The sequence below is a fragment of the Notamacropus eugenii genome, chromosome 4 (assembly GCF_028372415.1).
Source record: "Notamacropus eugenii isolate mMacEug1 chromosome 4, mMacEug1.pri_v2, whole genome shotgun sequence".
Classification (NCBI taxonomy): Eukaryota; Metazoa; Chordata; class Mammalia; order Diprotodontia; family Macropodidae; genus Notamacropus; species Notamacropus eugenii.
The window spans coordinates 146484200-146502680 of record NC_092875.1 but is presented as its reverse complement, the minus strand read 5'-3'; the positions used below and the strand labels follow the sequence as shown (position 1 = coordinate 146502680).

General features: G+C 33.1%; 1 protein-coding gene across 13 annotated transcripts in view; it reads left to right on the top strand.

The window, feature by feature from the left end:
* RIMS2 (regulating synaptic membrane exocytosis 2) overlaps positions 1-18481 on the top strand; it is an 842692-nt gene that overhangs the window by 569385 nt on the left and 254826 nt on the right. For 10 of the 13 annotated variants that reach the window (XM_072603307.1, XM_072603309.1, XM_072603321.1 and 7 more), the window contains one exon: positions 9146-9214. The exons of the other annotated variants lie outside the window; for them this stretch is intronic. In XM_072603307.1, the coding sequence (XP_072459408.1) occupies positions 9146-9214 (69 nt within the window). The remainder of the gene's footprint in view (positions 1-9145; positions 9215-18481) is intronic. 13 annotated transcript variants of the gene reach the window in all.

Here is an 18481-nt window from a genome sequence, read left to right as displayed (position 1 = left end):
TGGGGGGCTGTGTAAGCAAAAATAAACCCAACTGCAATTGATGTTCCTTCGTTGTATAGACTTTTATCAGTTTAGTAAAATTATTTTATGGCATATAGTTGAGCATTTTAAATTTGCATTAATGCCAACAGGTTTTTCTCTAATAAATTTTACTTTTCATCATAATTCCATGCTTAGAATAAGACTTTAAGCAAAGATATCAATTGCAGTCTGTGTTTATGTCATTGAGGGTCTATATTTACTTCTCATGTATTTGTCATGAAAATTTCATCTAGTATTTATTATATTATTTCAGTTATCAAATTTGGATTTAAAAATAAAATTAAAAAACCTTTTTACCTTAACATGTTTTCTGCATCATTTTTTCTGATGCAGATAGAATTTTATCAATGTCAGAAGCTAAATTTTATGTGAATATTTTATCACAACTTTAATGTAACATGAGAAAAGTTGAACTTGTTCAAAATGAGTGAAATTTATTTACATAAATAGTATCATCTTGATATTATGCAATCCTTGGAACATAGGAAACTATCTCTAGTTATAGAGGGACAGAAGGTACTCTTTTAGGTAAGAGCTCTTATTGAGAGGAGAAAACCTGTATTACAGGCGATTAGAAAATGCTATTAAAAGGAATAATTTTACTTAGGGAATATTTTTAGGGTTTTCAACTTTTTGTTTATAATTCATAAAGAACAAGTATAATAAAAATATGAGTATGTTGTATTTAAATAACCATTTTGTGGACTAGTTTGTGATTTTGTTGTGGTTAATTGACTTTTTGTGGTTACTTCTAATTATATACTATGGATATGAATGCCAGTGCTTTTATGACTGGTGGTCTGGTATGTTGCCATACGGATATTACTATTGAGCAAGAATAAGTTGTTCAGAAATGAAAGGCAGTGTGGTATGGTGTGATTGATAAGAACTATATTTGAAATAAATGGACTTGGATTCAAATCCTGACATTGCTACCTACATGACCTTGGATAATTCAATTGAACTTTCTGTACCTGTTGGCTTATCTTTAAAATGAGGGTGATGCACTAAATTCCCTCTTGGTCTCTTCTTGCTCTAAATGGAAGATATTATGAGTCACCTTTTTTACTGTGAACCTGAAAGTGCCAACCTAAAAGGCCTTTCTATTAGAAAGACTTGCTGTTATAAATATATGTATGTGTATGCATACATGTGTGTATGCATGTATTGAGTACACATACACTCACATACATATATATATATCTATGCATATATATGTATGTATGGAGGGAAAGACAGAGATAGAGACAGAGACTGGTAGAAAGAAAGGGAGAGGGTGGGGAATCAATGTGTCTTAGTAAAGCTAGCCTTGGAGTTAGAAAAGTCTGTATTAAGGTCTACCTTCTGATACATGCTAGATATATGGCTGTGAGCAAGTCATTTAACTTCTTAGTTCCCCAAGAAGTTCTCTAAAAATTACAGAACAGTTACTAATTTGCATTTGCAGAGGGTTTTCTCACCAAGAGTTCCCTGCACTGATGAAATCCACAGTCTAGACATATATGTATGTTCATTTACATACACACACATGCATTCGTGTGTGTATACATACATACATGTGTATATATATATGTATTTGTATATATGCACATTGTAGTAGTGTCTCTTTTTCTCTCTGAAGAGTATTCTGTTGAAAGAAATTCCCAAATAAGCTTTTCAAATCATCTCTAAAAGACCTTGAAAATTTACCTTTCTAATATTGATTCCCACTATATGTAGTCACTATTGAAATATAAGGAGTAATAGTACTTTGAAAATTGATCATATGTATACATATATGTTAAAAACAAATCACTAAAATATTTAGGATGTGGGATTATATTGAAAGGTAGTGGTGGGTCAAGTTTTCTAATGGGATTTTGAGGACCTTCTTTTTGCAATTAGTTGTTTTTATAAAATAAACTTTTAGCATGTAGTGTCAAAAATTATGACTAGTCAAATAATGTTTTTAGGAGAGGGAGCTAGATGGTGAAGTAGGTTGAGTACCAGGCCTGGAATCAGAAAGACTCATCTTCCTGAGTTCAAATCTGGCCTTAGACACTTGCTACCTATTTGACTCTGGGCAAGTCACTTAACCCTGTTTGCCTCAGTTTCCTCATTTGTAAAGTGGGGTTAATAATAGTATCTGCCTCCTAGGGTTGTTGTGGCTATTAAATGAGATAATTGAAAAACACAGTAGAATACCTGGCACACAGTAAATTCTATAAAAATCTGAGTAATTATTTATCATCATCATTATTATTGTATAGAAAACCATCTTTTGCCTTTTTTTCACTTTATCTGATATACACGTTTGTGTGTGTGTATATATATATACATATAGAAACATATACACAGATTTACTTTGAATTCTCATAATTAGTTGTCTTCAATGGGGATTTCCTTACATTGTTATTTTATACAGCTATCAAATGAAATTTAAACTATAATGAAACCTTCTTGAAGATCACTTGCATTCAAAAATATTCTGCCTAAAAGAACGAATTTTATTGTCTATGTACTGGTGATATTTCTTATAGAAATAATTAATTTTGAATCTAATGGGACTCTATTCTAATGTGACCATACAATTGCCAATGAAACAATTTGTATTTCATAGAGGTGTTCCTAATATATTTCATAGCTGTAACACTTCAAGTTATGAATAAAAATATTTTATAATAGGAAAAATCTTTAATGGAAAAGTTCACTTTGAGGTAAATTTTATTTATATAGAAACTTGTATCCCCTGGATGAAGTGTTCTCAGTCATTTATTGTGGCATGCCCATCTGAGAAGCACCATTTTTCTGAGTTCCTTTAACTACTTAGATTTTTAGTGTATTGCTCTAATATTAGAAAGAGCTGATGCTTGCATAGACAAGTAGAAACAGACATCATTTTATGAAGGACTAAAGGGAGAAAAAGAATTCTTTTTCATCAATGCACTTTTCTGTCTCCATTCATGGCAACAGATTAATGAGGTAGAAGAAAGCCCTGAATACAAATGATTTTTACTGCACTTTCTACTCTCAGTGGAAGAAAAGAGGACTTCTTTTCTGGCCATGGAAAAAGTATGTTTCCTTATGAGATAATTGCTACAATCTCATCCCTGATTTACCTATACGTGTCACATTCTTGCCTTTTAGTTAGATAGTAGACAATGAAATAATTTGTGTGAGTTTAGAATAAGCATTGTTAATATAGATCTGAATTGCAGGGAATAGGAAGTTAAAAAGGTAATTGTGAACCTCTATTCAGTGTTATCTAATATTTATGTATCACCTCAGGATATTCAGAGTTTTATGAATATCATCTCACATAGTCCTATACAATTCTGTAAAATAAATAAAACAGATTTTATTTCTTCTCTTTTTACATATGAGGAAAGCATGGCCCAGAGAAGGTAAATAATTTGCCCATAGTCAAACAGCTGTAAGTGTTCAAGGTGGGATAAGAACTCAGGTCTTTGAGAAGTCATTTTTACTACACCATGCTCCTTGCTAATGAAGATTCTTTTATTGGTCACTAAAAACTTCTTAAAGTTCAGTTTACATATTGTACTTTATATTTTGAAATTTTGAAAGACCTGTGCACAGTATGTTGTGATATGGTAGAATCTATTAACTTCCTTGGAGGAACTTTTTCATTTTGTATTTTGTACCTCCAAAACCTTACACTGTACGGTGCTTTGCATAACAACATAATAAATGTTTGTTGAATAGATTTTCAGGTTCTTCAGCATCAGTACTCCTTCCATTGACATATACTGTCTCCATTTTCATTCCATATCTGTCCACAACTCTTTCTCAGAGGATCTACCCAAACCATTTAGGCCACCTTCTGTTTTTTAGTATCTTCGGCAGCCAATCTGTCATTTTTCAATCCACATATATGATTCAATTCAACTGAAATTGAGCAACATTTTAAAACATTGCGTGTAATACTGAGACAAAATTAAATAATCCCTGCCTTCAAGGACCTTGCAACCCATGGTGGAGATGTAGAGTGCATAGAAAAGTAAATATAGTATGAAGTAATTTCAGGAAGGAAAACATAATAACAACCAAGATCATAAATGGCCTTGTACAAGAGTTGACAACTCTCAAAACACATTTTCAATTACAATTTATGTTAGTGTTTGCTGTTAACATCCTCATAGTAATAAAAAGGTGCTCCTGCGTTGCAATTTAGTGGGAAATTAATTTGTTAATTTATGGTAATTTGCCTCTAAAATTAACTTTGCTCTTAATGTGTAGTTTACCATTAGAAAGTAACACTTTATAATTTGAGGTCAAATAAATTGAAGTTCAATAAATTGTATAGAGGGGAGGTCTCCAACTAGAAATAAATTAAATATTTATGAAATGTCTGTTATATACCAGGCTCTGCACCATGCTAAGGGGATACAAAAAAAGGTAGTTGACAGTCCCTACTCTCAAAGAACTCATAGTTTGAGAGGGAAAAACAGCATTCAAACAACTGTGTCCAAAGAAGATATGTATAGAATAAATTGGAAATGACTGACAAAGAAGGCACTATTATTAAGGAGGTTTGAGAAAGGCTTCTTATAGGAGGAAGAATTTTAGTTGGTACTTGGAGGAAGCCATGGAAGCCAGGAGGCAGAGATAGAAGGGAAGAGCATTCCAGGCACAGGGGACAGCCAGAGAAGATCACCATATTTGGGAGATGAAATGTCTTGTTTGAAGAACAGCAAGGAGGCTACTCCACTGGATCTCAGAGTATGGGAACTGGGCATGTGGAAGGTGTAAGACTGTACTGGGAACAGTAGGATATGAAGAGCTCTGATGACAAATAGAGGATTGTGTATTTGATCCTGGAGGTGACAGAGAACCACTGGAGTTGTCTTGAAGAGTTTGGGGAGGGGAAGAGTCATGTGGTCAAATGTACTCTAGGAAGATCATGTTGACCGATGAATGATCCATTGAATTGGGGAAAATACTTGTGACTGTCAGACCAACCAACAGGGTCTTGCAATAGTCCACGTGTGAGGTGACAACACCCTGTACCAGGGCAGTGGCATTGTCAGACGAGAAGAAATGTTAGGAAGCTAAAACTGACAGATTGCATTATTAAGTGGTTTGGGTGGTGTGAGAGTGAGGAATCAAGAATAAAGATCATGCTGCGTCAGCTCAATGGCTCTTTCCCTCAGGATTTAAGCTCTCATATCAATAGTAAAGGATTTATGTATTTGAGGGTGGTGGTGTGGAGGGTTAACCCATCAAACTAAGGTCAAGTTACTATTGCTTATGCATGATTAGCTACTTCTTCTGTTAAACATCATTTGTGTGAAAAAGGATATTAATTCACTTGTTCTGTCATATAATGATAAAATTTTCTCCCTCTTTTATGTTTTTTAGAGTTATTTCAACAACTGAATATAGAGACTTCCCTCTTCTCCACAATTATTTCAGTAATTGTGTTTTTTGCAACATTCTTGAAATGTGATTATTTAATCCCTGTTAGAATCAAACTGAGGTGTTTTAAAGTTGTAGAAAGCATGATTGCCTCTGTGTAGGATTATGGTCAAATCAACAAAAATTTATTAAGTGCCTACTGTGTGCCAAGCATGTTGTTAAATTCTGGGGATACAGAGAAAGCTTAAAAAATGCACAAAAATATTGCCTTTACTCATTTCCCATTTTTGATTTTCAATTACTTGTTTACATGCACCACAGAAGCCTTGGTCTTCCAGAGCATAAACATTTTCTTTGGCTAAAAAAAAAAGAATTGGTAGGCCCTGAAAATGGTGCAAGTAGCAAATAACACCATAAAGAATAAAATGGGATTATACATGGCGTCCCAAAAGTTTCAGTGCGCTTCTAAGTTCTTAAAGTTTAACTACACTAAGACTTTTGGATATCCTGTATTTTAACAGGCAAATCAATTAATCAGTCAATAAAGATTTATTAAGTATGTGCTGTGTTCTAAGTCAAATCACTGAGTACTTATTAAGTATCTACTCTGTGTCAGATATCATGCTAATTACTGGGAATACAAAGAAAAGCAAACAAACAAACAAAAATGTCCCAACAAACTCCTATTCTTAAAGAATTCACAAGGTAACGGGGGAGGAAACAGGCAAAAAATATTCAAAAAGAAGATTTGTAGGAAATATTATATGCAACTATGTACAAAAATATTAATTAGAGATTATAAACAGAAGGAAGACATTAACTTTAGGGGGATAAGGAAAAACTTCCCAAAGACAGTAGAATTTTATGTGGATCTGAAGGAAGTAAGGAAACCAGAAACTGGGGATTAGGAAGGTCAAATTTCCAGGTATGGGGGACAGCCAGGAATACCACACAGAATTCAGTGTTGGAGTATTTTGTGTGAGAAACATTAAGAGGGCCAGTTTAACTGGTTCACAAAGTACTTGGAAAGAGTAGGATGCTAGCAAACTGTAAGGAGGAAGGTTATGAAGAGTTTTAGAAGCCAAACAGAGGATTTTATAGTTAATCTTGGAGGTAATAGGGAGCCATTAGAGTATATTGAATAGTCAGGTAACATGATCTGACCTATATTTTCAGATGACGACAGCTGAGAGTGAGAAGGACTTAAGACAAGTAGACTAATCAGTGAACTATTCCAATAATTTCAATATTCCAACTATTCCAGTAATTCAGTTGTAAGGTGATAAGGCCCTGTATCAGAATGGTCTCAGTGTCAGAGTACAGAAATGGATTATACAAGAGATTATGAAGGTAGAATTGACAAGGCCTTGGCAGCTGATTGGTTATGGAAAATGAGGGAGAATAAGGAGTTGAGGATGATGCACAGAGTGTGAGTTTGAATGACTGTAAGGTTAGTGGTACCCTTGCAGTAATAGGGAAGTTAAGAGGAAGAAAAAGTTGTGGGGTAAAGAAAATGAGTTTATTTTTGGATCTAGTGAATCTAAGATGTTTATAGCACACTTAATTTGAGAGGTCCAGTCAATAATACTAATAATAATAATAGCTAATATTTATATAGCAATTAGTACATGACAAGCATTGTGTCAAACACTTTATAATTATCTCATTTGTTTCTTGCAACAACCCTTCAAGGTAGGTTCTATTATCATTTCATTTTATAGAGGAGGAAAAGGAGGCAAATAGAGAAGACATGGAATTTGCCCAGGTTCACACAGCTAGCAATTGTCTGAGGCAGGATTTGAACTCTCATCCTGCTGACTTCAGGCCCACTGCTCTGTTTGCTGTACTATCTAGTTGTCCAGTATATAGTTGGAGATATGATTCTGGAGGTCCGGGAAGAGGACAGGGCTAGATATTAATAGGACAGATATATACAATCTGATGCAGGTTCTACATATATATATTTCTATTAAACCTATTTTCACATTAGTCATATTGTGTAGAAGAATTAGAGTGAATGGGAGGAACCATGAGAAACAAAACAAAACAAAAGAAAAAAATAAAATCATCTGCTTCACTCTACATTCAGACTCCATAGATCTTTCTCTGGATATGGATGGCATTTTCCATCATGAATCCTTTGGAATTGGTTTAGATACTTGCATTGCTGAGAAAGGTTGTCTGTCAAAGTCACTCATCAAACACTGTGACTATTACTATGGACAGTGTTCTGGTCCTGCTCTCTTCACTCAGCATCAGTTCATATAAATCTTTCCAGGTTTGTTTGAGTTCACCTGCTGATCATTTCTTATAGCACAATAGTATTCCTTTACATTCACATACCACAACTTGTTCAGCCATTCCCCAGTTGATGGGCATCCCCTCAGTTTCCAGTTCTTGGCCACCACAAAAAAGAGTTACTATAAATATTTTTGTACATGTGGGTCCTTTTCCAATTTTTATGATCTTTTTGGCATACAGCCCTAGAAGTGGTATTGCTGGGTCAAAATTCTCATTTTTTAAAGTTTGAAGTTAATTGGATTCTAATTAATAAAGGACTTTTTTCTTTGGATTTGTAGTTTTACAACTTTGAGGGATATCTTGAATATGGAGTATTTGAAAACAATTCCTGTGTTTGTTGGCGTTTTAAATAATTTAGGAAAAAATAATAAAAACAAATCTAGACTTAACAGAACTTAAATTAGAGCATTTGGAAAAGAACTGATGTTATTAGGTAAAGAACATTCATGTTTATTGTTAACATCTTCAGTGGTGAGAAGCATATATATTCATAAGCAAAGCAATCAAAATGAATGCCTCAGTTTTCTGAACTAAAATATGACTAATAACACTGACTTGGAAAAATTCTAATTAAATATTTTTGATAAATGCAGAGGAACAAAACAGTTCAGTTTTAGTCATATTATTTATAAGATGTCACCTTGTCAAGAAAGTGAGAATCAGCATGATCATAGATTATTACATACCTTCACTAACTTGTGTATATAGTAGTATTACACTTTTCTAAATTTCACGGATACAATCTTTATTCAAAAGAAGCAAGATAAATGTACATGAAGATTCTTACCTTCGTGTAAAGGTAATAGTATCTGATAACAAAAATGTTATTAGGTACATTAGATTTCTGTTTCTGTTTTGCTTTAACTCTGTTTTCTTCAAGTTGATCTTATTTCAAATTTACTATGTTACTGTACACCAAAGTACATGGGAAAGCTGCATTAATATTTTCATTTGCTTTTGCCTAGTATTTTATTTTTGTTTCATATTTTAAGTTGCAGTTATTTTGAAACTCAATTGTTAAAAAAATTGTCAATTCAAAACGATTTCATATGTTTTTGGAATGATGGTATGTCTGGGAGTAAGTAGAGTTACAAGTGAAAAGCCTAGAATGATACATTGATCTTTTCCCTTGTTTTGGTCACCAACCAACCATCTGCCTGTCGATGAAGATAATTATTACATTTTCAAGGTTGTGGTTTCATTATGTAAGAACGGAACAATAATACCCTCTTGTATCTGCTACACATCAGAAATTTGAGACAATAAAGGAAAATTTCTAAAGTCTTGTATTCACTTGGAAAAAAAGGAAGGAAAGGCTTCTTACTAGGGTTTCTAACATCCCTGTGTTGTGTGTGTGTGTGTGTGTGTGTGTGTGTGTGTGTGTGTGTGTATGCGTTCAAGTAACAACATATATGTTTTCTCTCATTTTAATTAATGCAAAATGCAGAACTTAACGAAGAAAGCAAGGATGTGGAAGAGCAGGGTGAAAAAAAGCAAGGGGAAGAGGTCAAGGCAGGTCTGTTTTGACCATTGTTTAAATAAGTACTTTAGCTCTATTTCAACTCAGTTTCACATGATTTTCACTCCAAATTTGAAAACAATAAAAATTCAACAACAGAACAGGTTACTTTTCAAGATAAAATGAGAAAAGTTTTGTACAACATGGCATATTTAGTAACTGGTTCTATAATTAATTATCTATTTGTGTACCTGTCCAAATGGGGATAATATTAGCTACTCTAAGTAAATTATCATGTTTAATTAGCTTGAATGATAGAGCAATTTCTTTAATTTTTATCCCAAATTAACATTAATTTATATGCTTCAATACTTTCTTGTACCTCCTTAATCAGTGTAGGTATTGCGTTGACTTTAAGAGGTCTTTGAACACTTAACGGGTATCATACTTGTTTTGCTTTGCATCTGCTATCCTTCATTGCCTGTATGCATTACAGACCCATCTTCATTGCTTATCGTTGTTAGTGATGATTAGTGACAAATCAAAAGGATGGAAAATATTGATTCTTCCCTTTGCCACTGATTTTCATCACTTTAAATATTTGGAGACTATAAAGCTCCCCAGAAGCTTTCTTTTTTTTTTTTTTTAATAGCTGACCTTTATGTTTAAAAGATAGGAAAGACAACTAGTATTAATCTCTTACCCCAACTTAACATCAGAAGAGAGGCACATAGAGCAGAGAGAAAGGCAATGAATTTGGAATCAAAGCCCTAGCTTTCAAATCCTGGCTCTGCCATTTAATAAATCTGTATTATCTTGGGCAAATCATTAAACCTATCAGCCTCAGTGTTCTTATGTGAAAATGAGAGAATTGGACCAAGTGACCTGTAAAGTCTCACTCAGTTCTTAAGTCTATAATCTAGTGATCCTTCTATTATTTGTGATCCAGTATCATGTCTCTTGACTGATCTCTTCCTCTGGTTTAAAATCTGGTTATAGGATTTTTAATTTCATAGTATTATCTAAATAATTAGAAAATAGAAAATGATTAATGAATGAGAACTTAGTAGATTTTGTCCTCATTCAATGATTTAATCCATAATAAGGTAATAGGCACCTAGGAAATGCATAAAAATTCTGGCCATTAAATTTTTCTAAATGTATTAAGATAACAATATACTAAGTGGTTTGAAATAAATTAATTTGATTTTTCTATTCTTAGTCATCTCTAGCATAGTTTTGCCAATGTTCTATCAGGTACATAAAATGAGACATTTAATGAAATGTAGAGTATTGCATAATTAAAGAATAATGTTAGACACTTCTGAAATTTATTTTATTAATTGCTATTTTAGAGTTAAAACCTTTTTAAAATCAAATTCTAATTTTGTTTCAATTGCTACTTTTCACATTGACTTTTCTAGATAATGCAAGTATAATCATAAAAACAATTTCATTAAGCCAATAATTTTATGTAACTTCCTCATTATGAATAGAGATGCATATTGGTCTGTATAATGTGCAATCTTCTCTATAACTGTGTGAGAACCATGCTGTTTTCTACCTGTAGTTTTATAGGTAAAGTATTAATTTCATAGGTAAAGTCTTTTAAATAGTGTGTATAGTTTGATGTTTCGATCTTAAATCCAGTATTAATTATTATTGCTTGTTTTTAATGTCACAAAGGTGAGGAAAATTACCAGTCATCTGTTAATGGGGAAAAAGGCAAGTTTTGTTATTTTATGACTAAAGTAGAGTTGTGTTTATTATTTTTCTGTACTATTTACCTAAAAGTACTGTCAGGATAACTGTGCTCTTATCTTCTGGAATGTTACAGCCGTTAACTGAGTTTCACCAAGATATACAGTCAATCTCTTCCTGTTTTCTTTTGCCTTTTTTTGTGTCTTTATTTTTTGACATTTTTGCACAGTAATACCACAGTTCATACACAATGCAAAGAATTTTTATAAGCTCTGTAAAGTCATCATTTGTGTTGTTAGTTTGATGATGAAGCCAAAAATAGTAAAAAAATTAATCATCTTCATTGTTTATTTTTAATTTCATAAAGATGAGGAAAAAGAGCAAAGTTCATCAGTGAATGAAAGAAAAGGCAAGTTTGTGTAACAATCAATTATGATTACCTTGAAAATTAAGCCTTTTTAATAATAACTGGTAACATAAAAGAATTGCACTTTTTCAAAGTAAATGAATAAAAGAACTTCATTTAGCTTTGAATTTTTTTTCTTTATCACTTGCAGAATAAGTGGCAAGTGTGTCTGGTTTTGTATGTGAATGGCCAAACTCAGTGCATGGATTGTTTTCATACTGTGTGGAATCATCTTTTGTGGTGGTATTTTTAGTTTATGACCTTAAGTATTAATAACTTGTATGTTTTTAATGTTATAAAGATAATGAGGAAAAACAGTCAAGTCTACCAACTAATGGGAAAAAAGGCAAGTTTTTTATCATCTTTAGTGACTACATATGTGTGTATCCTCTGCATCTTAATATTTATAATGCTAGTGACATCTTTTTAAGCAATAGAAAAGTTTGATGTTCAAAAGTTATTGTGCTGTTTGTCCAAAATTTGAGTCATTTTCCTGATAGAAATGTATAGATTATGTTTCTTTCTTCCTTTTGTCATGTTTCTGAGCAGAGCATTCTTTAAAAAAAAAATCTCATTTGAAACTGTCAAATTTCAAATTAATGAAACCTATTCCAGAAGATTTAAAAACTATTCAAACAAACATCTTAAAAGATATTTAAAATACAGGAAAAGTTGCTTTAGTGATCATAGCAGGAAATCATATTTTGGAGAAAAGTTGCTAAATGATCAGTACAGTTTTCAAGGATTTAGAAAAATGCTACAATGACATTCTTCTCCATTCCTGATTATAGAATGAAGTATTTTCAAAAAATTTAAAATAGCTATTTTATAATCGAAAATTTGTTAGAGTTTAGTTACAAATATGTTAAGTTTTCATTTGCTTTGCTGTACATTATTTCCATTTCTTTACTACTAACTTTGGGGAAAACTTAGCTAAATAAATTTAGTAATTAATGTGAATATTTAGATTAACTTTTGTCAAAATTATAAACAATATAACCCTGCAATACATTTTTTCCTTTGGTGGAGTTGAGCCAAATCTGGATCTGATAATAGAGGAAACTTCTAGTGTGGTAAGACAAGTCACAGGACAGATCAGCAACTCAACTGTAGTTTATTGTCTTAGAGAATTTTCCTAGGACACTAAGAATTTGAGTTAACATGTACATAGTCATGCAAAGGCAGGATTTAAATCAAAACTTTCTTATTCTAAGTCCATCACTCTTATTGGTCGGTTACGATGCTCTTTGTAATCTGTATACAGATTAAATTTGATCCTGCTTATGCAGGACTTTCGCTTCACATAATTGTTAACCTAAATATATTATTTTCTCCTGAGTTATCAATGCCCTCTTGATTACTACATCTCATTATCTTTCCTTAGCCTTCATCATCCTTGATTTTTACCTTTACTCCTAGAAATTCACTCCTTTTAACTTGCATCACATTGCTTTTCTCATGTTCCTCCTTCTTTTTCCTGATCAATTCTTGGTATAGTTTGATTAATCACCATCTCTTTAGTATGAATGCCACCAGGGTTCTGTTATCAGCCCCCTTTACTTTCTATACTTTCTCTGTTGATTAGCTCATCTATTCCTATGACTTCAGTTATTATTTCTCTATATATTATTTCACCAATTATATATTCTTCCCTTTGGTCTTCTGAACTCCACTTTGGTACTGTTACCAGTCTTCTGCACATCTCTTCTTAGATGTTCTGTGGGGATCTCTGCTCTACTTATCCAAAATAGAACTCATCCTGTTTTAACCTTAAACTTGCTCCTCTAACCATCCCTGATTCTGTAGAGGGTGTCACTGTTCTTATTATCCAGTTTCGTAATCCTGGGTTACTTCACTCTCTTCTGTTCTTGCTTCCTCTTCTATTCTATTCTTTTATGACTATTCAGTAGCAGTCTTTTCTATTCTTCCTTGACAATTTTATTCATATCAATCTGTAAGCATTTATTAGGTCCCCTTGTGCTAGTCACCGTACTACGTATAGGAGATGCAAAGACAAAAGTATAACAGTCCTTGTCCTAAAGAAATTTTACATTTTGTAAGGACAAACATGTACAAATACATCACCATAGCTGTTATTATGCAGTCAGAAGTCCTAGGTATGAATTTCAGCTGAAAATTTGTACCCTTGTGACCTTGCATATCCAGTTGACTAGAAAAGAAGAAATTCTGTGTCTGTTGTTATTTTTTTTTTTTTGGTGTAGTGGAGAGAGTATTGAATTTGGAGCCATAAATCTGTCTCTAACACTTACTGTGAGAACACGAGCAGTCCCATAACTTCTCAGAAGCATGTATGGTTTCCCCATCCATAAAGTGAGGATTATACCTTACAAGTGTGCCTACCTCGCAAGGTTGTGAAGCTCAAATGAAATAATACAGTATTGTACATACTTGTTATTATCTTTAAGAACCAGTTACCCTGGGCATGTCTTTCTGTGCTTCAAGTAACTAAGACTATAAGGTCCAAAGAAGATGGCAACGTATTGGTATAAGGAGTTCTTTATACCAAAGAAATTCCAGGTCCAGTTCCTAATTGTAATTTCATAGTTCATAAATTGTACTCTATATGTGTTGGGAGCCAATTTCTTAATATTCTTGAGATCTTCTAGGCGTTGGCTGTTACAGAGTTTGGAAACTAAACATTACAAAATTTAATGCAATTTTGCTTGAAACATATTTGATGGTAATTTTCAATTGAAATGAAAAGCATTATGAGCCATTCCTACCAATCAAATAAGCTATTTCAAAAGGTTAAATTGCCTAAAGCCAATGTGTCACTTATATAATGTGCAAGTTATATAACTCGATAATAGTTTCTTTTCACAATATGTGAGCTTTTTCTGAATTAAGAAGGCTGCCAAAGAAGCATCACTTATTATCAGAGCAGGTTAGATTTTAAGCATCACTAGAGAAGGAACATATCATTTCTATGCTTTGTAAGTCCTCTGGCATGGGAACTTTCACTAATTTTATTTTTTGGAACTAATTTCTCATTTCGTATAATGCTTCTTTGTGCTTTTATTTCACTTTTATTTCCCTTAATTCTTCTTAGCTTCTTCCCTTTTACTTTTACCAAAATTCCCCAAGTTTCAAGTAGCAAATCAAACTTTGAGAAATGCCATTACTATTCCTTCCCTCCTGTCCTTCTTTGCAAAGTAGAAAGGCCAGGGTTCAAAGCCTACCTTGGATACAAACTATCTGTAAGACTTTAGTAAAGTAACTTACTTTCCTGGGTCTTGGTTACTTTAGCTGTACAGTGAGATTGCTAAGTCATATGACCTTGGGGGTCCCTTCTACCTCTTGTTCTGTGAATCTGTGATTTATCTTGGCCCCTGCCTGAGGTAGCTTCACTTCAGCCTTTGTGGCATGCAGTCATCAAATGTTCTTCAGACTTGTCTTAGTTCTGGATCTAAATAACTTAAGACTGTGAACCAACTGTATAACATCTCTTTGGTTCACATTTCTTATATGTAAAATGTGGTTTATCTGCCTCATCGGAATTGAAAGACATAAGTTGCGTTTTGAAAAGCATAAATTATTATGAAGCTCAAGGTATTATTGTTATTATTAGAGTTTATCTATTCTTAATATAATAGTGATATGTTATCATTATGATAGCTCTTTGTCCTTCGAAGAAAAGCAATTATTTTAAAGTTATTTAAGAAAAAAGTTTATCTGCTTATCTAAAAAGCAAATTTAACTCCGTAAATATGAACCATGGTTAGGAATCAGAACTTGGTTCTAATTATAGAAAGTATCAGATAAATTTTTGTTGACTAGATAGTTTTTTCATAGTTTTGAGTATCTCTTGTTTTTGTTATCTCATGTCAGCTTGAGTTAGCTTGAAGGATAGTAGAATAATTTGAGACTACATATGAAAATCAGAAAATGAGGTGCAAAGAGGAAGTGAATCATAAAAGGAATAAACTTACTGGGCTGAGAATATTCTGAATCTTAATGAAAGCAGAACATGTAGGCAGAAGGGGCTGAACAACTTTTACTATATTCACTATATATACATATACCTATATGTATATGTGTATACACACACACTTGTGGGCATCATAATCTTTCATCACCATGTATTGCATATTAATTATTATATTCACATAGTAATTCTAACTGTGAGATAAAGGTACCTTCAATTACTTTCTTTGTATTCATATAATTTGTCTAACTTTTGTATATACTTTTTGTCATCTTCCGATAGTGTATAAATTCCTTGAAGGCAGGGACTGTTTCATTTTTGTCTTTGGATCACCAGCACTCAACATGATGCCTGGCACATACTTATTACCTAGCACATATACTTAATTATCATACTTAATTAATTTATATTCTTACTTCACAGTACTTATGTTTATGTTTCTTCTCCATTCTCACTGCTTTTGCTCTACTTCAGGTCTCTGTCACCTGCTGCTTGAACTCCTGCAGTAACTACTAACAGATCTTTTTTGAAAATTAAAAAAAAATTCTTTGTTATTATGAACTTATTGATAATCAGCAAACATGAACATGTCAGTATATGAATAAGATTGTATATGTCACCATGAATTTCTATTACATAGTTTATTTAAAGTGGATGTGAAATTTAGCGTTTTTAATGCCCCTTCCCTGAATACCGCAGCTTGAAGGACTAGGTTTCTTCTGAAAGAATCATAGGATAATCACTTGTAAAATTGGAAAGTATCTTACTGATGACCTAATCCTAACTCCAAATTTTACAGATGTAGAAATTGAGGTTACTTTAAAAAATTTACTTGTCTTCAAACACTATATATTGGTTCAGGGAAAATTCATTTAAAGAATTTATTTTTTATTTTAAGCTCTGGAATTAAAAAGATCCAATTTTCCTATTAGCAGGAAGGCATAACTCTTTGTAAATTAACCCATTTATTCATATATATATATATATATATATATATATATATATATATATATATATATATATATATATATATATATATATATATATATATATAAATTGATCAATCCATAATCACCACTTGCCTACTCTACTCAAGTATAAACTTCTTTGTTTGATATTTAAACAGCTTAATAATCTTAACCCTTCTAAACCTTCTAGTGTCCTTACATATTATTTCTCTTCACACACTCTTGAGATTTAGTTCTACCTTGGCCTACATGGTATTCCTCCATCACAATACTCTATCTCTAGCCTGCATGCCTCCATACCTCCATGCTGCCATGCCTCCATACAGTGGGTGCCTCCTGGGAAAAGATTGGAATTCTCTTGTTTCTACCTCTTAGCTTCCCTCACTTACTTCAAGACTCAGCTTGACTCTTGCATTCTACAAGAGGCCTTTTATGGTTCCCCCAGCTTCTAAGGCTGTCAGGATTACTTTGCTTCTTCTTTGTATTTTTGTCTTTTTAGTTATTTAAATGTCTTTACAATTAGAATGTAAACTCTTTGAAGGTAAGGTTCTTTTAACCTTTATAATTGTATCTCCAGTGCTTAGTTTATTGCCTGGCATTTAGCAAGGGCTTAATATATGCTGCTTAGCTGACTGTGTACTGGATATTGTAAACAGTGGGGATACAAAGACAAAAAGTGAAACATATCTCAAGGAACTTGCATTCTATCAGGGGAGAAAAGATGTATAATATATCATGACATATAGAAAAAATATCTACAAATGATTAAAGACTCAATGCAAGGTAGTTAAGTTGGAAAGCTGGGAACTAAAAGTTGGATCAAGACAGGTTTGATTTAGAAGTACTTTAACTGTCTCTTAAAGGAAGTATAGGGATTCTGTGAGGCCTAGGTGAGCAGAAAGTTTAATTATTCTTTACATAGGGAATGGCCAGTGAAAAGACATGAAGACAGAAAAGGATTCCTTTGTGAGGGGTAGAGAAGGTTAGCCTGGATGGATGAGGAGTAATGTATAATGTGGCTAGGCAGATACTTTGGGACTAGGTTCTGAATAGCTTTAAAATCCAAAACAGTGGATTTATATTTATCTAGAGGCAATACAGAGCCATTGGAGCTTATAGGAGAGTGACATGGTCAATTCTGCACTTAGGGATAATCACTTTGATAAATTGTGCAGAAGATATTTTGGACTACAGAGAAACTGGAGGCAGGGAGGAAAGTTGGGAGGTAATTGCATTAGTCTAGGTAAGAGGTAATCAGAAACCCTGAATTAAAGTGGTAGTTGTGTAGAGTAGAGAGAAAGGGCAAGTTTTTAAAAAGAAAATGGTATAGAGGTAGAAATAGAGTTTGCAACTGATTGGATATGAATGAATGCTTGAATGAATGATTATACATTTACTTAGCATTTGACACATGCCAGACTCTATAAAGTATACTGATATAAAACCAAAGATAGGTTGTTGGCAATAAGAAGAAAAATGAGTTAATAATAACACCAAAATTATGAACCTGAGAGACTAGAAGAATATTAATGCCTTTGACAAAAGTAGAGAAATTTTTGGAAGTAAGAAAGACCGAGTTTTGTTGGGATGTTGAGTTTGGAATGTGTGCTGAACATCTAGTTTGAAATGTCTAATAATCAGTTCATAATATGAGGCTAAAGCTCAAGAGAGGGACTGATTCTAGATTATGGATCTATTAGTCATCTGAATAACAGTGATAATTCATGGGAGCTAATGAGTCCGTTAAGGGAGGATGTAGAGAGAGAAGAGAAGGTTTTTGATAAAGCTTTGATGTATACCCAGTGTGAGGCATGATATGGATAGTGAGCCAGTGAAGAAGACAGAAAGAGTGGTCACCAAATAGGAAGAATCAGACAAGCATTTATTAAGTACCTTTTATGTGCAGAATATCATCTAAATGCTGGGGATCCAAAGAAAGGCAACATAAATAGTCACAGCCCTCAGTGAGTCACAGTGGGTTTGACAACATACAAACAACTATGTACAATCGAGATATATGCAAGATAAGTTGGAGATAATCACTGATGGAAGGCACTAGCATAATGGGGGACCAAGAAAAACTTGAAGGAAGTCAGGAAAGCCAAGAGGAAGAGAATAGGAGGGAGATAATTCCATGCATGGAGGACAGCCAGTGAAAATACATGGAATATGGAGATGGAGTTTCATTTTCAAGGAGCCAGAAGAGAAAGAGCAATGAGGAATCAGAGACATGAGAAAATATCTTAGAAGGGAATGTGGATGGTCAAAACATGTTTAATGCAACAGTGAAGTGAAGAAGGATG